General features: G+C 41.1%; 4 protein-coding genes and 1 non-coding gene across 13 annotated transcripts in view; 1 reads left to right on the top strand and 4 right to left on the bottom strand.

Annotated features, from left to right (window-relative positions):
• Positions 1–775, bottom strand: part of LOC121197062 (apoptosis-stimulating of p53 protein 1-like) — a 42,439-nt gene extending 41,664 nt beyond the window's left edge. For both annotated transcript variants that reach the window (XM_041060432.1, XM_041060433.1), the window contains exon 1: positions 518–775. In XM_041060432.1, the coding sequence (XP_040916366.1) occupies positions 518–526 (9 nt within the window). In that variant the 5' untranslated portion in view covers positions 527–775. The remainder of the gene's footprint in view (positions 1–517) is intronic.
• A 1,343-nt stretch (positions 776–2,118) lies between these two features.
• LOC121196943 (protein tyrosine phosphatase type IVA 2-like) lies at positions 2,119–14,054 on the bottom strand. Of its 8 annotated transcripts, XM_041060195.1 has the most exons (9): positions 9,067–9,173; positions 8,329–8,380; positions 7,341–7,479; positions 7,143–7,268; positions 6,077–6,754; positions 5,873–5,965; positions 5,314–5,444; positions 4,914–4,988; positions 2,119–4,735 (listed from the first exon to the last, which is right to left on the bottom strand). In XM_041060195.1, the coding sequence occupies exons 5-9, from the start codon at positions 6,170–6,172 to the stop codon at positions 4,624–4,626; spliced, it is 507 nt and encodes a 168-aa protein (XP_040916129.1). In that variant the 5' UTR covers positions 6,173–6,754; positions 7,143–7,268; positions 7,341–7,479; positions 8,329–8,380; positions 9,067–9,173; the 3' UTR covers positions 2,119–4,623. The 8 variants fall into 8 exon arrangements, with proteins under 8 accessions (XP_040916129.1, XP_040916127.1, XP_040916126.1 ...); XM_041060193.1 differs by lacking the exon at positions 9,067–9,173 and having other exon boundaries at positions 8,329–8,477; XM_041060192.1 differs by lacking the exon at positions 9,067–9,173 and having other exon boundaries at positions 7,341–7,482; positions 8,329–8,434.
• Positions 9,982–16,297, top strand: gjb9a (gap junction protein beta 9a). Its single transcript, XM_041060190.1, has 4 exons — positions 9,982–10,328; positions 13,293–13,481; positions 14,560–14,861; positions 14,947–16,297. The coding sequence occupies exons 2-4, from the start codon at positions 13,311–13,313 to the stop codon at positions 15,287–15,289; spliced, it is 816 nt and encodes a 271-aa protein (XP_040916124.1). The 5' UTR covers positions 9,982–10,328; positions 13,293–13,310; the 3' UTR covers positions 15,290–16,297.
• A 740-nt stretch (positions 16,298–17,037) lies between these two features.
• trnas-gcu lies at positions 17,038–17,119 on the bottom strand. The gene has a single exon. It is a non-coding gene; the product is annotated as a tRNA-Ser (tRNA).
• A 1,267-nt stretch (positions 17,120–18,386) lies between these two features.
• Positions 18,387–21,323, bottom strand: marcksl1a (MARCKS-like 1a). Its single transcript, XM_041061435.1, has 2 exons — positions 21,037–21,323; positions 18,387–19,744 (listed from the first exon to the last, which is right to left on the bottom strand). The coding sequence occupies exons 1-2, from the start codon at positions 21,118–21,120 to the stop codon at positions 19,211–19,213; spliced, it is 618 nt and encodes a 205-aa protein (XP_040917369.1). The 5' UTR covers positions 21,121–21,323; the 3' UTR covers positions 18,387–19,210.
• Positions 21,324–24,279: the final 2,956 nt, after the last annotated feature.

The raw sequence follows: 24,279 nt of genomic DNA, 5'->3' as shown, positions 1-24,279 counted from the left end.
AACAAGAATATTAGCCTACGCTCATGTATGGTTTATTTTGAAAGCTTTAGCGACCCACTTCCGGTTGAGTTGCCTGTATTTTTGGGGCAACTTAACGCAAATCAAAGCACGGCATTTTAAAGTCCTTCACTTTGTTTCTCTAAATACACGTACTGCTTGTTTAAATCTGCTCTGCCTTACTGGAAATATCCGTTTCTTTTCCTGTGTGTTTTTACTGTACACGCAGATTGTGACAAGCAATCAAAAGTTGGTTTTCATTTTCAGCTAAAAACTGTTAAAACATATCATATATCACGCCATATAAAAACACCAGGCAATTAAGTCTCCTCGCAGTTAATGAACGACAGCAGCTCTGGTTTGTTTATTACACTCACATGCTCAGAGTGGACACAGTGTGGACCCTCACAGCTGCATCTGTCCTCGAAGTTTTTATCCAGAGGTGGCGGTTATTCAACACGTTCTGGTACAGAGGCAACACGTTCACAATGTTTGACAGGTTTCATCAATGAAAACTCACCGGCAACATCCCGGCTGGTCTGGCAACTGTCCTCCTGTCCCGTTAGAAAAACAACTTCTCCTCCGGGTGTCCTCCTCTCTCTCTCTCTCTCTCTCTCTCTCTCCTCCGCTCCTCTCTTAATGTGCTTTCCCCGTCTCTTCCTCTGGTCCCACGTAATTTTCCATACATCCAAACTCTTCTTCTTCTCCTTCTTCTTCTCTGTCTACAGACCCAAGCCAGATATCCAGATGCTCACAAAACCTAAAAACTCCAGCTCCTCTCCCCTTTCCTCTGTTCAATCCCTCCCCCTTCCTTCCTCTCCCCCTCTCTCTCTCACACACACACTCTCTCTCTCTGTCTTCTGTTTTAAGCTCAGAGAGGAAATGCAACTGGATGTGATAAACCTGGAAACACCCGCTGTAGTTTCAGTATTAAAATCTCAGTGAATTTCCTCCTCTGATCAGCAGCGGTTTGGTCCGCAGGGTGAACTGGGTCATAGTCCCGGTCATCCCTCCCATCTGTCCCCCCCTCACCAACCCCCCACACCACCCCTCAGGTCTCCTCCTCTTCCTCCTCCTCTTTACGATGAACAGCCTACAGGTTCAGTTAAATATGCAGGAAAAATTAAGTAGTGGAACAATCACCCATTTAATAATCAATGTTATTTTCCACAGGTTAATTAATTCTACTCTGGGTTAGAGCGCCCTCTGTCGGCTGTGTGAGCAGCAACAAAGCCTCACTACACTGTATGAGAACTTCAGTTAATGTAGTGTAACCCTACCAGACTTATAGACTTGTATTTTGTGATCATTTTTACTTCACTTCACATATGAAGTGAAGTAAAAATATGAACTATAATGCTTTCGTGACAGGCCAGTTGTCTAACAACATAACACCTGTGTTTAATTCCATGTTCATTCACTTTCTTTGGGGTACATATACAAATGTAAAGAAGGAAATTGAGATAGCAGTGAGACAGTGAGACAGTCAGACAGACAGACAGACAGAAAGACACACACACACACACACACACACACACACACGGTCAGCAAGCTTAGAGATGTTCAGCTGTCATAAATTCAGCAGATTATCAGAGAGCTGTCCTCAGCTGCCAAGGACGCTGTAGACCTCTGTGTGTGTGTGTGTCCGTAATGTTCTGACTGTTCATTCTAAAGTCAGATTGTACAAACCATAAAAATATGAAGCATTACAGTAATTACTTTGCTGTTACTGGCTCAGTATTTGTGTGATACTCGTGCTGGAGTAGCTTTATCAGGGAACAGTTACTACTGCTCTGTGTTCAGCATTGTAAAACTTAAATGAATTAAATCCCAAGGAAAACAATGATAAAATGTTCTTTTGACATTTTAACTTGTGAGCAAATGACTTGAAAAAGAAGTAATTTGCTCAGGACAGGAGGTTATTGCCCTCTACTGTCCACAGGAGCAAACAACACCCTGGCTGAAGGTGGAGACTTTTGAGCTTGGCTCTCTACACTCACTATTTAATTCTATAAATATGCAGTTGCGTAAAGTTTTTTTTATTTTATCTTTATTTGCTATCTGGCATTACAGTTAGTGACAAACTAATGTACTGTGCATATGTCCAGTATTGTTGTAAATATACTGGTGATTGTTTACTTTGGACAAATGACCATAAGTTATTTGTTCTCAATTTATATTCACAACTTCATCACTGTATATATACACCTGTTCTGTCTGGCGACTGACAAATCGATTAATCTGCTAATAGCTGCAGCTCAAGAGCTTTTCCTGAGATGTGTTTAAAAAAATTGGGTCTTAAACCTAGTTTGGGGACAGTTATTGTATTTACTCACTGTGGCTCTTTTGTTCAAGGTTAGTTTGCGTGTGTGTGTTTGGTGAGAGGTCAGTCAATAAAACCAATCAACCTTGGATTATCCATTGGCTCCATGTGATGCTGTGACTCCACTCTGACAGCCACAGTCACACAGCACTGCCACAGCCAGAGGCAATCACTCACTGTCTCTCTCACACACGCTCCACTGCAGTCAGGGTCAGGCTCAGCCTCACGTTGGGCAGCTGCCAGGTTAGAGCTACAGCCCTACATACGGTCCAATCGCTGTGACCTGGAACTGTTGTAAAAGCAGATCTGCAGTTTGTAAAGCCGAATTTACAAATATATTTTTAAACGTACTGTGGAATATGTAACACGGGTCCTGCTGATTTAAAGGTCACAGGTTTGCATTGCTGATGAAGCAGGTTGATCACATATTCTACCTAGAACTGAAATTATTCTGGGGAATTAGATCCACTCCAAATGCTAGGAAATGAAAGTGTGAAATTTGGCAACTCCTTGTTACCTGAAAACTCACAACACGGACACACACATAAAACTGGATGATTTTCAAAATAGGTCCAGCAAGCAAAAGTTACAGTACTAAACACTTTAATTTTCCAAGAGGACTAATAGATTTTTTTTTTTCCTCCCAGCAGATGGACATTTCACAAAGAAACACGGTGGAATCAATAAATAAATAACAAGTACAAATAGATCAAAGGTACAAGGGAAAGAAAATAAAACCTATAGAAAAATAATAACATCACAAAGACCAACAGCATCTTACGAACACAGCAGCTGACCAGACAGCTAGGTTGGTACAGAGTCAGAGATGGACAACGGCTATGAAGTGTTCAGTGGCAGCCATGTTGGCTCTACAGTCCTGTTCCATGGTTGCTGAATTAGGAATACTGAAAGTATTTGGAAGATTGTCCTAGTAAATTAAGTTAGCTGTTCAGTGAGGACACCTGGTTCATAAAAAATCATCCTAATGTATGTGTTGCTTAAAGCTCATTCCTCCTACTTTATGTTTTTACACAGTATGAGCTCATGTGTTTGCATGGAGCTTCCTGTCATTCAACAGCGAGTTCTGGACTGTTTCCATGCAGATCATCGCTCAATATAACCTAGCAGGAAGACCAACATCACAAAGTGCGTGCGACCACTCAACTCTACACTACGTCGAGTATCACCACTCAACACTCTGTGTACTGAACTGGAAACATCAAACACTGCAGCCTATTACTAAGGACACATCAATAGATTTAGTTTGTGTTTTCAACACCTAAAAGCTGATAATCTACCAAAACCTTTAAGTGTTCCTTTATGAATACATTCACCAACGGATCTTTAACATGTTGGCCCTGTTGCCTTGGCAACATTATGAATGACAGTGTCAAACATTTACAGCCAACGTGAGTTTGTTCCAGAGAAGCAGACTGTGAGCCTATGACTGACTTGGGACATACAATAAGTAGGTAGATTGTAGTGTTGTTTAATACAACATATCTCACATTTGCATCAAACTGAGGAAACATTTTTTTTTAATCTTTTAATCTTCTTAAGCAAACCTCTTAACGGTTTCTAACTTGTCTGAGCTCTTTATCATCTGCATGACATTCTGGTTGCAGGACATTGATTTGGTCAGTGAGCAAAGATTGGGATAAATAAATCAGCCTGGACCACTGCGTGGATTGATGTGCAATAAACCAGCAAGCCTCTGAGAGCACATACTGCCAGCCATTTATTCAGCATTTGTAGTGTTGCTGCTTAGAACAAATATCAAGCTTTTTTTTTTTTTTTTTTTTAAATAATGCTTCATCCCAACCTCAAAATTTTAAATCAGATTAAGTCTGTTAACATCAGCAGCTTTTGTTGTGGCTATGAACTCATAGAGTGACCTTTGTGATAAATGTTTTTAATTTTTAAAGCCAGACAAGCTTGAATTTGGGGTTTCCCTGTGATGTGCAAAGAGTTTGTGTAGTTTTGCTACATATTAAGATGAGGAATAAAAAGGAAAAGAAATAAAAACTTTAAACTCTTCACTTATTCAGGATCATTTTTGATGTAAAATCAGAAGTTGCATGACTGTGCTGACTATACCTTTTCAAACATTTGCCAAACTTTGCATTGAGGTCCTTGAATTTTTCTATTTCTATTTCTGGAATTACATTAAGTGCTTTGAGTAGATTTCACTGGTTAATGTTATTTTTTCAAAAAAGTACCTGAACACGTCAACTTTCCATTTAACATCAAAAGATGAAAGTCTCCTATCAAGTTGCAGTGAGGATGTGTGAGGTTGTAGATTCCTACTGTATACAGCAGCTCTGTCCGTTGGCATCTTTGGAGCGCAGACACAGTTTAGGTTTGTAGTTTTCAAGGTAAAGCAGCTGCTTGGAATTGAATGCTCCACGACGTTTCCTGACAACATGAGAGAGACATAATGCTCTAAACAACACACAAGGTTTTTAAGAAAGGTGTGACAGGTGTGCAAGCAATTACGGGGATGGTACTGATTATGGTAAATGAAAAAGACAGAGCAGTTCTTAGTTCGATCAAGTAAATGGAGAACGGAAAAAAATCAGAGCTTAGTACTCACAGTCTGATGAAGTGCACTGCATCCTCATACTCCATCCCACACTCAATTAAAGCCAGGGCCACCAACACAGGAGCTCTGAGGCCAAAGAACAAACAGATAAAAATGTGCAACCATCTGTTTGGGAACACAGAAACAACAGTCCCATGGCCATGCAGCCCCGTATAAACCACAGACTGTAAAACAGTGCATCTATTCAGTACGTGCTCTGTCTTCATCATCTGATTTTCACCAAAGACATTATACCAGTAGTTTGTCTCAACAGTTTAAAGCAGACACACTGTGCCTTCTCAGAATTAGCGCTAACCCCCTTAGTGCAAGTCTGACCACTGCATTTCAGAACAGCCAGCTAGAACTGGCAACATGACCAAAAGAATAAACCCTGTGTCTCATGCCTACTGACCGTCCTAGTCCAGCAACACAGTGCACAGCCACACAGCAGCCAGGCTCGTCTCTAAACTTTGTCTGCAGCAGGTTCAGCCAATCATCAACCACCTGGTCTGGGGGCGACGAACCATCATCAAATGGCCAATCCTGGAAAGGAAAATTGAGTCTTTATTTGATCTCCTCTTTTTGTCGCAATCACATCAACCTTTGTGGTTGAAATCTAGACTTAAGAAGTTTTTGTACCGCAGCAAGATGGTGAAAGCAAATCATGGATTGAGAACAGTCTAGAGGTGATTGTACTATTTCCACTTGGTCGTTGTTCAGCTGCTGTAGTTGAACATTCCTGTGCCAATAACCTTGAAAAATCAGCTGATGGCTTGCTGTGCCTATTGCTGCTAGTTTGTATTGGAAATGCAATGGAAGATGGATTTTTAAACTTTTGTGTTGCAAGTAAGCTTAACCCTTTTAATGATGCAATGCCAGTAAAAGTCGTCGCTCTGTGAGTCATTCATAGATTGTAGTTTTAATTGCTTGCATCAGAAAAAAAAGTGGAAAGTTTGTGCACACAAACTTACCAGAACTTGTATGCCTTCTTGTTCCACCGGTGTCTTGTCATATGTAGCAGCACACACTCTCACCAGAGTGTTAACTCCATATGCCTTCAGATCCTATGAAAACACAGATATTTTTAGACAGCATGTCACTATTGCTTCATCTATAAATGTACGTCAGTAAACAAAAGAGAAAAAAGAAAACTGCAATTTAAAAAAATGCCCTACCTCTATAAACCTTCCCAGTTGTGCATTGGTGGGGTTGTGCGTGATGAGGAATCGCAGACAGTCATAAGAAATCTCCACTGGAGCTGGTCGGTTCATTTTTTTGACCCACAAAGGTTTGTTAATTAAGAACTAAAAATGAGAAAAGCACTGTGCTTTTAAAAAAATGGAGTAAAAGACAGGTATTCAGAGGAATGAAAATAAAACTTCCTCTTGATTATTTTTTTAAAAAAATCACTAAATTAAAATACAATTTATGGGCAAAAAAAAAATTGTACACCTTTGGTGGCAAAACGTAGTCTGAATAAAAAACAAAAAGGACAAGATAAATTTCTTGGGAAAGAAATAAGTGGAAAAAAATCAAAACTTTTCTTGGCAACGAAGGAAAAACTCAAATTGGCTTGAATAAGTTTAAATCTGGCAGACTGGGATCACAACGACTGTAGAGAAGACTCCCAAAGTCCTGAAGAAAAAAAAAACTTTCTGTCCTTTCAAATCTGTTAGCCCATTCAGTGACGCCTTGTATGAGTCAGAGCAGAAGAAGAAAGGAAAAGCAGGAAAAGAGACGAGTAGAGAGGAAACTCCTGGACTAAAGCCAAACCCTCCCCTACTCCCCAGACAAGGTGACAGACTGAAGGTTGGCTTGTCTTCATATGGGTTGAACAGGATAGCAGTGAGGACCTGCGAGACAGACACACACACAGTCATTAATTTTCTACAATGCTTTAAACCTAAATAAAAGTAACCCTCCATTACCAGTTTTTGCTTGTTACTTTAACATGAATATGATCTTTTTGTTAAGATGTTTTACCAGTGATTCTATAGTTAATTAAATGTTTTAACTGAATGGGTTGATGTCTTTTAACTTCATGCATTTGCTCCTGTCTTTTATAGGTCAACACTAGGTGACGTAGCTATATATGGACTTACACTTAAATCAGTATTTGTACCACCTCTGAATCACTGTACCTCTACTCTCTGCTGCCCATGGACTGTAACATGGTAAACAGTGAACTTTTTCATAATGTCCCTGAATGAAGACACTACCACCAGCCTTTATGCTACACACCTGTGTGTGTGAATGGCAGTGTTTGCGCCTAGCTGGTGTCTCCTGTTCACTTGTCCACAATAAGCAGCAGGTGCTGGGCTTGGCAGAACTCCCCTCCAAGCCTCGCAAACGCCATACATGTGCAGCCTGAGAGAGACAGAGCAGTGAATTGCAAGCAGGGCATCAATGGTGCTGCAGTGACTCCTGGTAAATACTCACTGTGATGAGAGCTGAGGAGATAGTTCATTGAGCGGACACAGGAAAATGTGACGGCTCCGGGATGTAGACACACCATTGATGATGATGCTGCTGTTTTTCTGGGTTCTGGCTGACAACGGCCCGCTAGCTTGCTGCTAACCTGCTAAAAAGAATAAAATACATTAACACCGCTCAGCCACCTGAGTTTAATAGCCCCCTGCATTACCTATTTATGAGAAAATGCCCTAACCTCCCCGTACAAACATGACTATTAGCTAATGTGTTGCTAACCTGTGCACTTAAAGGTTAAGCTAACAAATCATACGATTTTCCACCCTTTTTTCAAACATACAGACTTTGGGGTGACATTGAGTTCATATATTTAAAAAACCGAAACGCTTCAAAGCTGTGTTCAGTTAGCTAAACTGTTCCAATAGCCAGAGAAGTGATTTAGCGCCTGTAAGTTGCCGGCAGCAGTTCAGTCATAGCTAACGATACAACACAACGAAGCTACACATTTTTACAAGCTGAGTATTTAGCTAACCATGTATTTAATGCCTGTGCGGCCGTGGCTATGTTCAGAAACAACCCGTCTGGTTGTTAACGTTAGCCAGGGCGATGTTCTAACGTTAAATCACCGACCAGCTAGCTTAACCTTACTGTTAGCTGACTTTCAAAGGCATATGCTATATATGCAGAAAATATTATGACATATCCACTTTAAGATAAAAGGTTAGGGTAGTATTTAAAAGCTAGCTACCTCCCAAGACTAATCAACATCGCCTTCTGTCATTAAAAGCTCCGCCAGCCAGGTCATCTAAAACCAGGTCAACAACCATGTTCCCAGAATAAACAGCGAGCTAACTCATCCTGGCTAAGAGCATCCGCTGATTTTCAGTAACAACCGAATGACAGAGAGAACCGCGGGCTATTAAACAAAGGTGGCATTGGTTATACACTAGTACCAGTTAATACGTCGGCATCAAACATGATGAACACAAATACTTACAAAACGTAGTAGTATCACGAAAATCCAGACGCTTCTAATGACAGGGAATAGCCTGCAAAGGAGACATGTTGGACAAAAATGTCGAGTTTACCGCAATAAACGCCACAACTTCCGGCGGAAAACCTTCAAAAATAAAACATGGAAACACGTCGAACTGTATTCAAGCCTTTGGGCGAAATTCTAATTGACTGGCGCTGACTTTTCCACCTTCTAAATTTTACCTTTTATCATCACAGGTATAACTGAAAATAATAACTTTCTAATCACTATGGATTTCATGTATGATATTATAGGGTTGCAGGCACGCAAACTGCCTGATGTTGAAGTCCTTGCTGCCATCTACTGTTCCGCACACAACAAAATATAACTGGGTGAGACTGTTACGGATATTTTAAAACTTTTCTCTAAGTCAGTGGAGGTTTTTTTTTAATGTTTTACCTGTATTCTGTGAAAAAAGAAAAACACAAAAACAGATTAAAATATCTCAAATGTATTTCAATATGTCAAATGTGTTTTCCAGCTAAGCCTTTTATGTGACAACTTCCAACCTTTAGATGATGGCATGATAATATTTTCTACCATGTTTTAAACCATAGATGTTCACCTGTGCACATTGTTGTATGTTTCATTTCCTCCAATTTTCTTACACATCATTTATATTTTTATCTTAATGTATTTTATTCTCTTACTCTTACAACTATGTATTCACAGCTTGTGAATACATAGTTGAATACTCACCTGGTGGACTGGTGCAGACTGAACAACCTGGTGCTGAATGTGGACAAAACCAAGGAAATTATCATCCACTTCCGGAGGACTCAGACTGAGCAAGCTCCCTTCAGCATCAGCAGCCACCCCGTGGAGAGAGTGGAGAACATCAGGTTCCTCAGAGTGCAGATCTCACAGGACCTGTGCTGGAAGAACAACACCTCAGCGATAACAAAGCGGGCCCAACAGAGACTGCACTTTTTGAGGAAGCTGAATAAAGCCTCTCTCCCCACCAGCATCCTCAGGACTTCTTACAGATGTGTGGTGGAGAGCATCCTGCATGTCCACTTGGCACTCCAGCTGCAGTATGGCTGACAGGAAAGCCTTACAGAGAACAGTTGGGGGGGCAGAGAAGATTATTGGAGTTTCTCTTGGGGGTGGAGGGTCAGGGGGAGGGGGGGGGGGGGGTGTTTACAGGGATTTGAGTGCTTGTTTTTTTGTTTCCTTTCTTTAGTATTTATTTAGTATTTAATATTACAATTTTTATTTCTTTTGTTTTTACCTTCACACCCTGACCCCAGGAAACACTGTCTCATTTTGTCTGCACTGTAGTTGTATGTACAGCAAAGTGACAACAAAGCCTGATTTGATTTTGATTTGATAGTACAGCATTTGTTTAATCTTATTTTATGCAGTTTTCCTATTCAAACCTTTGCTATAGGATAGTGAAACTGGTTGATACACTCAATTTATTTAAATTAGGTGTAATTCTGTTTGTCAGTCTGCCCTGTGAACTCACTGCACATTGTAACAGACACTAAAACACATTTCATTACTCCTCACAGGCCGCTTAGATCTATGTAACAGGAGAGGGATAGAGGGTGTGGCTTTTTCTGCTACACACAAACACACAGGCATGCTGGTTGGCAAGGATAGATGTCTTGTCTCCTTGCTCAATAAAGCACATGTGTAAGTTTCCTTACCTATTCATGAGGGGCTAAGTTACATGTCTTGCAGGGAGTGGTTTCTCCGTTTCCTGCAAACTGACAAGACGGGACATGTAAAGTCTTTGTGTGTAAGTGTTCATGTGATGACGTAGCAGCTGCTGAATCCAGTTTGGCAGGATTTCTGAGGAAAGGGCGAGAGAGCAGAGAGACCCAGAGAGAGAAAGGAGCGGAATACTTTAAACTACATTCGTCTTCCCTTCATTTAACTTCACTGTTGTGCATTAATCTTTTACTGCTGGTGTCCACATATTTGGTTTTGGTGTTTGGGCACGGTTTCTGCACCGGGTAAGTTTCTTCTACTTTGAGTTTCTTAACGTTTACAGTATCCCATGCTTAAAGTCAGGACTGAAGGGTAAACAAAAGACTGTAGCCAGTAATATGTTTAAATAGTATACAAACTGAGTTACAGTAGTGCTTTTTATCTTAGTTACCTCTAAAAAAAGATGGATATAAGCTGCTAGTTATGCCAACAAAGATGGAAACTACTGTTAATTCCGACCTCAAAAAAAACACACACACACACACAATGGGAGTACATTTTCCTTTTGCTATGACTAAGACATAAACATTTCCTGAGTGGAAAGATACTGAGCAATCGGCATAAAGAAACAATTAAAAAAGCAAAATGTGGTGTTCATGCAAACTGTAGATTCAACACACAGAGGCGTGGTAGACTGTAGCATACTCACACTCAAATTTTCCACATTACCCCTGATGGTATCATGGTATCATTATCAGTTTCCTGTTGGTTCCTTAAATTTAACAGACTATATACTGAATACCTAAAGTTGAATTTCCCAGTGTCCATTCACAGGCAATTTTCAACTAACCATGTATATATTTTGCACCAATGTTTGATATTTTGAAACACTTGCTGGCTGATGGATATCTATGTATAATATGACAAGGTCTCATTACAATCAAACCAGGGTAGCGTTTGGTCAAAACAGCCATTACAAGCCAGTACAAGCCTCATGGGTGTTAAAAACGTGTTTTATATGAAAGAGAAAAACTAATTGGTAATTGGAGTTTGAAGTGTTAACACAGAAAAGTCCTCAGTGCTGAATCACTCCTGTTTTCTGAAATCTAAATATTTTACTCTTTTCTAAACAGTGAGTGATCCTCCTCTGTGCCAGAAACCATACAGGCCTGTGGATTGTGTTACAGATCCAATTTGGATGTAATTTTTCTTTTTTTCCTGTAAACCAAGGGAAACCAAAGCAGTTACAAACTCTGTTACATATAGCCTATATATATATATATTTTATTTTTCGCAAATGCATAAATTCCATTTTTTTGTCCCTTAGATGTAACTTCCATCGCATAATTAACTGCTGTATAAATTCATGTCCTAGAGAGTTATGTCCACATAAACTTGGTTAAAACTTTACTGGTTGACATTTTCTGCACATACTCCAAATAAAGGTTTGACATTTAACCACAGCAAATAAGAACATGCAGTGTATGTGGTGAAATACGGTGTTACATACACATTTTTAATGATTTAATGTCAATTGTTGTGTTTCACACCAACTGAGATGAAAAGAAGTCTATAGTAAAAAAGAAATAGAAAAAGAAAACGACAGTATCTAGGCAACAAAAACTCTGAAAGCATACCATGCCAGAAGGTTTATGATTGAAGTTATATTTATACTGCACTGATGATATTGGACTTTTTTCATTCGTGAGCCTCATTACCTTTGCACACATAAGCCCACTAGTGTTTCCACTGTGTTCATTCAGCAGCAGCAGACAAGCAGAGCAAGAAAAACAGCAGCATTGCTTACTGATAAAACACACAGCAGCTGTGTGTACCGAATCACTAGCTAGACTCAGCCAACCCCAATACAGTAAACTGCAAATGGATAGTGATGAAGTGTAAACAGCATACACGTGTGCATGTGTAAACACGTAAGAGCCAGGTACAACAAAGGCTATTGCATTTATGGACTCCATTAAGTGGCCATTAACAGCAGCAATTACTTAACGTGTGAAAGGAATTCAAAAATGTCTTACCTACCTTAATTTTGAGACAAAGAAGGCCAAAGTTTTAGGCGGACTCTGGCCTAACTGAGCAAACTAAACTTTAAAAAAATGGCACACTGAAGCTTTGAAGAAATAGTTGGACATTTTGGGAAATATACTTATTCATGTTCTTGTGGTTTCAAAGATTGATGCCACTCTCATGTCTGTGCACTAAATATGAAGCCACAGAAAGCAGCCTGTTAGCTTAGCTTGACATAAAGACTGGAAACAGGGGGAAACAACTAGCCTACAACTGTAGTGCAAAAACAACAGTTTGCTGGGTTGGTGTGCTAGGCTATTTTTTTGGCTAGGACCATTTACAAGACAACAGACGGAGAGTACAGGACATTACTGGTCCTGGCCCAAAAATAGTTGGTCACATGACTTTCCATGAAATACAAATTGTTGTTTTTACACTTCGGAGGGGGTTTCAGATTAAAGAAACAAAACATCAAATCTTGTTACATTGAGACAGCCAGGCTGGCAAGCTAACCTGCTGCTGGCTCCAGCTACATATTTAGCTAAAGCTCTCGACAAGAAAGCAAATGAATTTATGGGCGAAAATGTTACACTGTTCCTTTAAAACTATGCTTTCCTTTATTTTCCTTCATAGGAACATATTGAATTTAATTTGCATGAACTGAAAAATACTGGTTGGTCAAGCAAATATTTAAAGATAGTATCACTATCGTGTCCATGTTTATTTATGTCAGTATTAAACAAACAAATGGTACATTTTGATTTATCCATCAGCTGCAGCAGCCAACAGACAAAGACATTCATTTTCCACCCTGAACAGAACACGCTTTATCTTCTCTGGCTTGTGTACATTATGTTGAGGTTACTGAAGCACAGACTTTCATTAGCGGGGAGCCTGATAATATTCATAATCCTGAATAACAATTTATAAAGCATTAGACAAAGTCAGCAGGCTTTCAATTCAATTTGCTGTATTTACTGCAACACAGTCCAGAAACAACCTCAGATATGGCATGAAACTATGTTTCTAAATATCAACCTATCTCACCATGTAATTTAATTGGTATGAAGGATTTCATACAAGCCCATGCATGTTCTGTGTCAGACACACCAGTTTAGGGTGTAGCTGGTTATTAAAAGCAATATCTAAGGAATAACACCTATAATTCAGCTATGATCTGTTTTAATGTTGTCATAAGTATACAGAAACATAACAAGTTTCTTTCTTCCTTACTTGTCACCCAGGCCAGTGCAGCAGCAGGGATGAACTGGTCGGGACTGGAAAGTCTGTTGAGTGGAGTCAATAAATACTCCACTGCATTTGGGAGGATCTGGTTGTCTATGGTGTTTGTCTTCCGTGTACTGGTGTTTGTGGTTGCAGCGCAGAGGGTCTGGGGGGACGAGAGCAAGGACTTTGTGTGTAATACCCGGCAGGTAAGACAGATCAGTATTTTCACTGTTTATCAGATTAATTCATAGATTAGTTTAACACTGAAAGTCACCTCATGAGCATTATGCCAATTTGAGTGATGAAGTCAGATACCTTAAACTGGCTGATACAGCATGAAGTTAACTTCTTTAATCTATCTATTAAGGTTGAAATGATTTTTTTTTTTTATGTAGCTGTGTAGCTACATTAAGGGGGTCTGTGTAAATAACAACAAAACTATCTGTAACTCAGGGTAGGCTTGAGTTACAAACTTCTGGAGACTGAAGGACAGTGTTTACCAGGCAGGACAGGTCTAATGACAGTTGCATTATGGGAAGTATCGGATCAAGTGTTTTCGGAGCTTGAGCCATGCTGGAGTTAGAGTAAGGCTTTCTCAGGCTCTGTTGCATCAATTTTAACCTTTCTTTATGTAATCTACAGTATCTCTTGTGAGCCCCTAAACTTAATACAACTGTAGAGCTAAATCTCTAGAGAGGTCCTATAATACTTCAGTATATAGTAGGTTTGTTGTGTATAGGCCATCAGCCTTATTTTCAAAGGCTGACCTTAAAACAGAATAACAGTTTTTTTCTTATTCTGCCACCTGCAGATTCAGACCATCAGAACACAAATCTTAATCAATAGCCACATCAATAAGAAACAGCAGAAAGCAGAAATTCTCCAGCTGTCTGGATAAATTGGTTCATTTTTGCTGTTTTGTTGAGATTGATCCCCTCAAAGTGGCTGCAGCTAATGCAGGTCTATTATTACTATTTATCACTATGTAGACGTATTGAAACCTTCATCATACTTCTCACCTGATGCCTCATTCAGACTTGTTTTGTATTTATCTTCTCATGGCAGGTGCATTACCTAGCAGAAAATAAAACTATTGCTTCTTTTTTTATTTTTATTTTTTTTTAGCTTATATCCAGTTTTTCCTCTGGTATGCATGCAACAGCCTACTATATTTATTACTATTACTTATTTTATCCATTACACATGATATTACAGGCATTATGGAAAAAGTAATTGCACTATGTAACACTGTTTTTTTTTAATCTGTCTTTATTTGGTTTCCAGCCTGGCTGTACCAATGTCTGCTATGACAGCATCTTCCCCATCTCCCACATCCGTCTGTGGGCACTGCAGCTCATCTTTGTCACCTGTCCATCCTTGATGGTGATAGCTCATGTTAAATACCGTGAAGGAAAGGACAGGAAATATGTGGAGCTAAACCATGGCTCTCACCTGTACGCCAACCCCGGCAAGAAGAGAGGGGGGCTGTGGTGGACGTACCTGCTAAGTTTGGTCTTCAAAGCTGGATTCGACACATCATTTCTCTATATTTTGTACAGGATATACCATGGATATGACCTGCCCAGGTGACACTTGTGTCTTACTTTTACTTTTCAAATGAAAACATGGCGTTTTGTATTAGCTATAACTTGCTCTACTCTTTTCTTTTAGGTTATCCAAGTGTACACTGGAACCATGCCCCAACACCGTCGACTGCTTCATTAGTCGGCCGACTGAAAAAAAGATCTTCATGTTGTTCATGGTTATATCCAGTGCACTGTGCATCTTCATGTGTATTTGTGAGATGATTTATCTCATAGGCAAGCGCATCAGCAAACTACTAAAGATCCAACACGAGAACCAGAGACTCATTTTTGCTGAGCAGCATGAACTCACCAACATAGCCCCGCCAAGGTCCCAGTATCGGAAGACTGACCCAACACTAACAGACAGTCAGCTGAGTTTAAATAAATGTGAGAAGGTCAGAGAAGGGGTTACAAGTACAGCACTATAGGACACAGTGGTCACTAAGCCATGGGTCTGTTTCTGATGGGTGGGACCACACAACAACAACACGGGTCACCTACAAAAACTATTAAACCAAAAGACTGGGCCGATCCTGTGCATCATGATCCTTTGATCCAGCTTAACACGAAACATACATGATGATTCTCCATCAGAAGACTCGACAATACCTGGTTGATTGTAGGACACCTTTAAAGAAGAGGACTACTACTACTGCAATGTCTGGAAGTCACATTTCCACCTTTGTACAACAGACCGACTAATGGTGACTATACAAGGAGAATACAAGCTTTTCCAGCACAGATGGAGTCTGATGATGTGTTCTCAGGACATTGTTGATTCATTATCAACATTATGTCACTTATTGTAAACTACAGCGCTTGGGATTTTTAACACTGTTAACAGCTTTATTAACAGATTGACTGAGAAAACCTCCATTGCTCTGCGTATCCATATTTCTTCTACTACGGGGACCAAAATGCCACTAGAAATTTGATAAGCTGACGCCCTCACATGAAGTGCTGAGGTACCCATCAAGGTTCAACTCTTTCCTCCAAAAAGGCTGGTATAAATCTAGATTTGCTTAATGGTCTGCAGATCACTGAGAGAAAGGAACAGAAGGCAAGTGAATTGCAGATTCTCATATCTGCTCTATCTGACAGCCAGCTGATTCCTTCACGTGTCCTGTTAGAGGTGCTCAATTATCAGAATTTAAAATATGCATTACCATAGAATGATTGCATTGTTGTTATTTAATTTGAGTGGAGAGAATGAACTTTAAGCCGTAATTGTACAGGCAGGACTTTAGCTGAGCTGACAGAATGGTGTTAAATGATAAGGTCATTTCTACTCTACCCACAATCACTCCTCAAGCTACTTCTGTTTTGACTAAGAGGCAACTGGAATGTGGTCTAATTGTTTCTTTTAAGGTAGGCTGACTTTTTTTTTCAGGACAGTGATAAATCTTATTGCTTATCAAATAAACATGTTGATCAAGCTCAGTGTCTTCATTATGTTTTCCCCATAGATTTGCAGGATTTGCATAGGCATTAGGAAGATGCTTGTAGTATTGCTGATAAACTCACTAGCTAAAGGGAAGGCTTCAAAAACAAAACTTAATTTAGCAGCAGATGCCAGTGAACAAACGTAGGTCGCATTTCAGATTTTAAACTCCAGGAAATAAAAGTTTACATTCAGATAAGACTTTAAAAGCCTGGTAGAGTTTCCCTCAAAATACGGACTTAAATGTCACCACTAGGAAGCAGCATTGTCCTAGTTAAACAAACCAAACTCTTTCTCTCTATGTAAGGACATTTTTTAGAGATTTTTGTTGAAGTTTAAGAAGAAGCCAGCGTGAACTCTGACTGATTTTGGATGAACTCACTTTCCTTCAGTCCGCCATCAAGGGAAGAAAACAGCCACTTACCCCCTCAGCGTCACGACGCCGCACCTCGACCATGTGACATGACGCACAGGTTAACACACCGCATGCTGCCTTCACGTGCCTCATGAAAACCACAAAATATAGCTTTGCATCTATTTGCCAGTATTTGAATACTGACAAAGGGGTTTTTTAACTTAACGGCTGTTTTTTAGAAGCGAGTTTTACTCCATATCGTTAGTGTTTGACTATATTTAGACTTATATTTGTTTTCAAACACTATAACATATATTTCAAACTGTTTGGGATACATTACAGAAGACCTTCATCTGTCTTCAAACAGAAAATATCCTTTGCGACGAGGATGGGATTCGAACCCACGCGTGCAGAGCACAATGGATTAGCAGTCCATCGCCTTAACCACTCGGCCACCTCGTCTCATAACCGCCCTTAAAATAATGTTTGTTATTCCGACACGGTGTCGCCGTCGTTACGGTGTTTATAAATGTATAATGTATACATTTATGTGTACCATAGACTGTATAAGATGTGTACCTTTATTTGAATTATCTTAAACATTTTTGTAGTGTACTTCAGTGCGTTACTCTAAAACGTCCATTCCCACAGTAAAACACAGTGGAAGCTTTGCTGAGGATAAATAGGAAAACTAACTAAAACTGTGATTAACACGAACAACGTGTGCATGAAGCGTTAACGTGTTTACACTGAACATAAAAACAACATGGTGCAGAATCAGGCTCCATACATACATACATACATTATACACACTGCTGTCCACCAGAGGGAGTCAGAGACCTGCAAATTAAAATGAGGTATGTCTACTATTTGACAAGAAATTTCTTAATTATATGGGTCTAATTCTTCCATCTGATGACTGCACATCAAATGTGTTGCCATCATTTATTTATAATTATGTAAGAGGGCCTGTTATGAAACTTGTGTGGAGCTGTCCCTGGCCCACATCAAATCCCTCTATCCTGCTGGAGACATGCCTCCAGCTTCATGTCCACAACATCCATTATTTGGACGCAAAGGTTTATTTGTCATATGTATAGTGAAATGCAGTATGTCGCACTCCTAATGTTGTACCAAAAGACTAGTGTGAAACTGGAATTGGGAAACAGTACAAAAATTCAGATAAAACTAATTGCATGTAAATAATCATATTTATACTAAGTGTATGGATATTGGTACACTTAGTATAAATATGATTATATTTATACTAAGTGTACCAATATTGGTACACTTAGTATAAATATGATTATATTTATACTAAGTGTATGAATATTGGTACACTTAGTATAAATATGATTATATGCACAAGGATAAATCAAGTATGACTCAGGCTTGTGCAAACTTTATAATTCATCTTCTCTTTAATTTAGCCTAATTATTACGCCTTATTTCACCGTCTAGAACCACAAGCAACAAATGTTTTAATTTCTTGCTCCATTTTCATAATTCAGATGATTTAAGTTATGTAAACTTTCTAGTGTTCGTTTAATCTTGTCCTAGTAGATTAGAATCTTTATCTAGGTTGTTTTATCCACTTTCTCTAATATGACTAATTATATTTGTATATGTATGATATAATATAATACCTAACCAAACCTCTTAATGAAGTCTAACTTTCCAATCTAAGGCCAGTGTGTTATGGTGTGAATCACAAGGCAGAACACAGACAGAGGGGATCAAACATTTATTTACCCTTATTAAAAGTTACAATAAAACCATTAACATCTTCAAACGATAGCAAAATAAAGAGAACCAAAAATATTGGCCAAAACCTATTTACAGAGACAGTTTGCAGATAAAAAGCTCACATTTTGTACACAATCCCAACCCCCTGCGTCATAAACTCTGAAATGTGAACACTGCAGTACTCAAGAAGCTTGAATGTGGTTTTAGCCAGAAAAAGAATGAAAATGCACGAACAAAGACATAGCTCTTTTTCCACCTCCCCTCCTCGATTTTCTCTTTTCTATACATGACAAAATACTTGAAATTTGGGGGTAAAACATAGGAATGTAGAATTCTAAAAATTAATAAGATCATTTGAAAGGTTTATGCGTCCGTTTAACAGTCATTTCGAGTGAAGGAGATGGTCTACCCCGTTCCGCAACGGTGACAATTTTTAGATCCCAAAAAGATGAGAAAGAAAAATAAAATGTTATAGGGCTGCCACGCTGTTAAAAAGGATGCTTCTCCATGAATTGGGAAAATAAGTCAGTATTCCTGATTCGCTCCACATCCAATCCATTACCTTCGCCACACGCCAGTCCCTGTGTGTACCATGAGGGGGCGACACAAGCCGACACTTTCATCATGAGAGGGCCCGGTGAGATTCCGTCTGTCGAAGAACTAATAAAAGGCAGTGAACTGGTGGTTGAATCAGCAAATGTGATATATCCTTTGTCTTCTTTTGTAGTTTTGTTTATAACTTTAAGAACGTGGCACGAGTCTCTCATATATATATTTATATACTTTAATCTTGGAAAATCAGTTCAGTCACTCTGCCTTGGCCTCGCCCTCAGAGGCTGCAGGTGTTGTGTCCTCGGCAGGGGCGGCGGCGGCCTCCTCAGCAGGAGCAGCCTCTGTGGCTGGGGCCTCCTCCGCCACCTTGGTCTCTCCCTCGGGTGCGGCGGCAGCAGCGGCGGCTTCACCCTCTTTGGCCTCGGCGGCCGGCGTCTCCTCTTTGGTCTCCTTGGCCGCATGGCCGTTCTCCTCGGGCTTGTCCTCGGTCGTGGGGGAGGTGGCATCCTCCTTGCCCTCCTCACTGCCCTTCTTGCTCTTCTTCAGCGAGATGCCCTTGAACTTGAAGGAGTTCTTCAGGGAGAACTTCTTCTTCTTCTTGCCATCCTTAGCGGCCTCACCCTCCACTTTGGCAGCCTCGCCCTCGGCTGCGGGAGCGGGCTCGATGGCATCTCCGGCACTGGTCTCGCCCTCCTTGGCTGGTTCGGCTGTTCCGTTTCCATCTGCAGCAGCCACTTCCCCGTCGGGCTTGGCTGACACATCACCATTGGTTTTGACATGGCCGTTCTCCTGCAGAGAAGAGGACTCTCATTAGTCATGCATTAAAATATTCAAACTGAGCCAAAACAAACACTTTGCCTCTGGAAAAGGAGGCTACTCAAAATATACAGATGGATAAACCGCGGATGAAATGTGTTTCAGCATGCCAAACAAATCATGCCACAGATTAGCATTAGCCCATTTAAATAGTTAATCCATGTTATACTTGGGGAAGGCTGCCTGCCCTGACAGTGGTTCAGAAGGGGGGGGGGCGGGTTCAACAGCTGGGTGCATGACTCTGCGCAGACACACGGGGGCAGTAGCGCTGCATCTGAGCGTCAACAGAGCCAGCAAGTTGGGGAACAAAGGAATCCCCGTGAAACCTGGTTTCTGCTCTCATCCAAGGGCTGCAGCTCCCGTCTGCCACAGCTCTCTGCCTGAGCTCAGTGTGGCCGGAGAATAGCCACAACCTCAGTCCGGGCACAGACAAAGCCGGGGTCTCTTCAAGATTCGTATTCAGTGAATCCATCGCACTCATTATGATCGGAGAGAGGTTTTATAAAACGATCAACTCAAACGATCAAAGTTCATCAAGACGTCTGAACGGGCATCAGACACTGTACCACATAATACATCTTCTGATCTGAGGTCAGCAGTAAACTCTCTGAACATATTAGCCGCATTTCAGTCATCGAAGCACAATTTCTTCACTCAAACTTTAGTTTAAACTTAGTCGAAAAACGCTCAAGTATATGAGCTGGTGCAAAGGGGGCAAAGTGGCGCCTGCCGACGCTTTGTTTGCAAAGCCGCAAAATGCGCCTCCAGCAGAGCGCATTTGCATCCTTTGCCTCGCATCTTTTGTTCGACGCGAGAACGGCTGCCCGCCCGACTACCGCCAACTCATGAGAGAAAACACGGTCCAAACACACATTTCGAGCCGAATCTGCCGCTAACCCTAACCCTAACCCTAACCCTAAAATGTGCGGGTAACCGGTCCCTGTGGGAGCATCAGACGGAATTAACAAAGGCAGGTCTGGTGCGCGCTGAGCGGGGACGAGCGTGGCCAGTCGACGGCTGCTCTGCTGGACCCCTCCACCCCTCCCTCTCCCCGGTTCAGACAACCTGTTTCAGTTTCATTCACTTTGAGTTGTCCTACAGCTGTGTGCTAAATAGATGAATATAATCTCAGTATGAGATATAAGCGCAACAGCTAAGCTCCCATCGAAGCCCCGAGCCCCGCAGTGGCACCCATGCTGCCAGTGGGCGTTGGGTGCCATGTGGCTCCCCGCTGATGGTGAACATGTCAGGCCCCCTTTACTCACCTGGCCGTTGGCTTTGGCAGCAGCAGGGTCGGCGGCGGCTTTGCCCTCAACAGCTACTCCACCCTTGGACGACTGGGATCCCATTTTTTTTTTTTCCTTTAGGTGTTCTGAACAAAAAATAAAATCGAAAAAGAAAAACCTCGAGGAGTTTTTGAGATTTAAAAATCCAGATCTGGGATGGGTAAAGATCTTGCCAAAGAGGTGAAAAATCCGACCGGATCTCCTGCTCCCTAGCTAGGTATGGAAACGAGAAGATCCCCCTTCTGTGAGTGCGGACCCCACGGCGGCTGAGCTCAAATTAAAGGATGTCAGAGATACGACTGTGAGTATTTCAACCGCGCCTCAAAATCGACCAGAGTCTCCTCCCACGGGCGTGACAGTCGGGCTTTGTCCAATCTGCAGCCGGGGGATGGGCCTCCTTCAGCCCTTCTCACTGCAACAGTCTGCTGCTCCACTGGATCTTCAGCAAGACCCTTTCCACTGTCTAAGATGTCTGAAAGATTTTGGACATTTTCAACTTTTAAAAAAAACTTTGTTCATTAACTTTACTCAGCACTTGTTGCACATTTGCTGCATTAAAATGATACAGAGGTCACTGGAGTTATTTCTAACAATAGAGATGCCGCTTTGTGAGGATGTCACATAAATAAAATGTCTGTAAATTGGATATAATGTCACATATGGGTGTTGCACTGAGACAGTAATGGACAAACAATTCAATAAATGTTGCTATGAATTCACTAGATGACGACAAACACACCACAGATGAAACACACCACAAAACTATTTTAAGAATTTCATCATCATTTTTCCATCATATCAGTGGTTTCCAGTTTAAGTTTTGAGACCCCACAAACTCATAAAATGAAACTGAAGGGTCGCAAGATGATGCAGAAAAATCTCTTCATTTGTTGTTATTTTTTTAATCTAATATTTGAACAGCCTAGATTTGGACCTCTTCACACGTAAGGACCATTAAAATCAAAAAGCCTGAGAAGGGAGCATCACTTTATGGTAGAAATTCTCGCAGCTCCAAGATGTACATCTGATTAGGTTAGGTTTTTTTTTTTTTTTTTTTTAAAGGGACCTGTGCAGTAGATCATCCTATGCTGGCCACTGTTTCACCCTTGTACACACTTTGTCACACTTCTTTTCAAGTTTAACAACGTCTATCAGCATTTCAGTGACTTCCTTTAGCTAAAATAAATCCCCACATGATCTTGATGGTCTGATTTTTCTGGGGAGGAAAACATTTTAACGAGAGACCAGGAATCTTAATGGCCTCCGCTGGATTTTGAGCGACAGGCCTGGCTTTCCAAGAGTAAACTCGTTACATAACACGCCGCCAGCTTCACACTCAGTGGAGACCTTGCGATGGCACTGGGGCTGCTTTGTCACCGACACAGACAGGGAGTGACAGTGAATCAGCCTGTCAGCCAGTAATGACGTCTCTTGGCCAGACGAGTGAATCCCACGATCGCGACAGTGACACTGCATTTTTTTTTTTTTCTTTTTGGGAGCCCAAAGCTGATGGGTTCCTCTTGTGATCCAGTGAGGTCAGGGGTCACTTGTTTTAAGCTGAGTTATGAGAGCCAGTGGACGGCTTCCACAGCCCGGCCAATCGTGGGACAGTGTCATACACGCATTTATATATGCCAGCTGCCTCATTTGCAAGTCGTAACTCTTAATTCTGGCAACCTTAACCAAATTATCCTTTCTCTCCCATTAAGAGGGCCCTCATTTATCCCACAGATGAGCCCATGTTAACAAAGTGGCGCTCTGTCTGCTTGTCATCTTTATAGGACTTCATTATGTCGAATTTATGATTTCCTCTTTTTAAAGTATTCTTCTGAGGCATCCCTTTATTGGTCCATATGTCTCTCCCTCCCTTTGCCTTTCTGCCCTCGTCTCCACCAATCTGATGGCACGCAAAACATCCCCCTCCACGCATACACGCACACACACACAAACATGTCACAGCCATGGTATGTGAGGCATGCATACGCCACCCAGAGAATGATCTCCATCCTTTCAGTGGGTTGAGCTTCCCAGAGTGGAATACACCCTGAGGGGTTCATAATCTGAACTCCCACTCCCACTCCCACCTCCACTCCCACCCCTCCTAACCAACCACCACCACTCCATACATTCTCCCAAACTGACTCAACAACATGATGGAAAGATGTTTTTAACCCCCTTCTCACCATCCAGTGCATAGATAGCTCAATTGTGGTTTTAGGATTCATTGTTGCTCTCTGATGTGGCACACCAGAGTCAGGTCCTTGTTCTAATGAGGTCCATACATTAAAGTTGTCAGATTTCAAAGGGATGTTCCTTGTTTGATCAGCACAGGAATGAGACGTTTCACAGTGGGGCATCCAGGCCTCTGCAGGGAGGCTTCTGACAAGGCTAACCACAGGTTTGGCACTCATAAGCTACAGGTTTAGGTGATATCTTCATTACTGTGGAGCTTTTGGAAAACAAATGAGTTTTTCTCTATTTTGGATTTACATCAACAATAAGTTGGCCAACTGAGACCGCTGAAATAGATTTTAAAATAGTCCTTCAGAGTCTATAAAATGCTGGTTTTGCAGTGGTTAGAAAACAGATGCCACACTCAGTGTTTGCAGCCAGAACTGATCCTTAGCTCATCAGGTCCACGCAGTCTAGCGTAGATGAGATTCATGTGTGTTTTGAAAGTAAAGTTGTATTTCACATACATATTCTACATTAGGGTGGACACAGCTTTAGTTGTTTTTGTCCTTGCCAGTTCTGTGTTTAAAACTTACAAAAGAAAAGCTGTTTATTGTCTACATGCCCACACACTTGTACTACACACATTGTGATGATGACAAGACCTGATTTCCTTGAGAAAAATGAGATTATTGCTAGTGGACTTCCTCTGGCCTTGACCTGCCTACTTATTTTATATGTCACGCTTAGTTCGGTGCTTCATCTCCTCTTCACACACTTTTTTTCCCCCTCTGAGCTAGTCAATGCCCCTGTTTGTGTGGTTGCCCATTTTTCATGCCCTGACACAGGATGAGCTCTCAAATCCTGCTAAAAGCCTCCATTGTCTGTTTCTGTCTCTCTCTCTCTCTCTCTCTCTCAGTGAGCCAAACTGATGAGCATCACAAGTAGAAAAAGAGGAAAAAAGAGAGCGAGAGAAAAGGAAAGAGGAGCGAGGTGGACTGGAGCGAAGGAACAAGAATCAGAATCATGTCTCTGGGGTTCCTTTTGCTT

Source organism: Toxotes jaculatrix, chromosome 17 (genome assembly GCF_017976425.1).
Source record: "Toxotes jaculatrix isolate fToxJac2 chromosome 17, fToxJac2.pri, whole genome shotgun sequence".
NCBI classification, from domain to species: domain Eukaryota; kingdom Metazoa; phylum Chordata; class Actinopteri; family Toxotidae; genus Toxotes; species Toxotes jaculatrix.
This window is presented reverse-complemented; position numbering and strand designations above follow the sequence as displayed.

What these genes read in the sequence shown, in the direction of transcription:
- gjb9a (XM_041060190.1), top strand. Translation starts at nt 13,311, where the DNA reads ATGAACTGGTCGGGACTGGAAAGTCTGTTGAGTGGAGTCAATAAATAC. An exon ending in TTGTGTGTAATACCCGGCAG is followed by an intron (nt 13,482 to 14,559) that starts GTAAGACAGATC and finishes TTTGGTTTCCAG; the next exon opens with CCTGGCTGTACCAATGTCTG. An exon ending in CATGGATATGACCTGCCCAG is followed by an intron (nt 14,862 to 14,946) that starts GTGACACTTGTG and finishes CTTTTCTTTTAG; the next exon opens with GTTATCCAAGTGTACACTGG.
- LOC121196943 (XM_041060199.1), bottom strand. Translation starts at nt 6,172, where the DNA reads ATGAACCGACCAGCTCCAGTGGAGATTTCTTATGACTGTCTGCGATTC. An exon ending in AAGAAGGCATACAAGTTCTG is followed by an intron (nt 5,445 to 5,872) that starts GTAAGTTTGTGT and finishes TTTCCTTTCCAG; the next exon opens with GATTGGCCATTTGATGATGG. An exon ending in TGTGTTGCTGGACTAGGACG is followed by an intron (nt 4,989 to 5,313) that starts GTCAGTAGGCAT and finishes CTTTGGCCTCAG; the next exon opens with AGCTCCTGTGTTGGTGGCCC.
- marcksl1a (XM_041061435.1), bottom strand. Translation starts at nt 21,120, where the DNA reads ATGGGATCCCAGTCGTCCAAGGGTGGAGTAGCTGTTGAGGGCAAAGCC. An exon ending in CTGCCAAAGCCAACGGCCAG is followed by an intron (nt 19,745 to 21,036) that starts GTGAGTAAAGGG and finishes TCTTCTCTGCAG; the next exon opens with GAGAACGGCCATGTCAAAAC.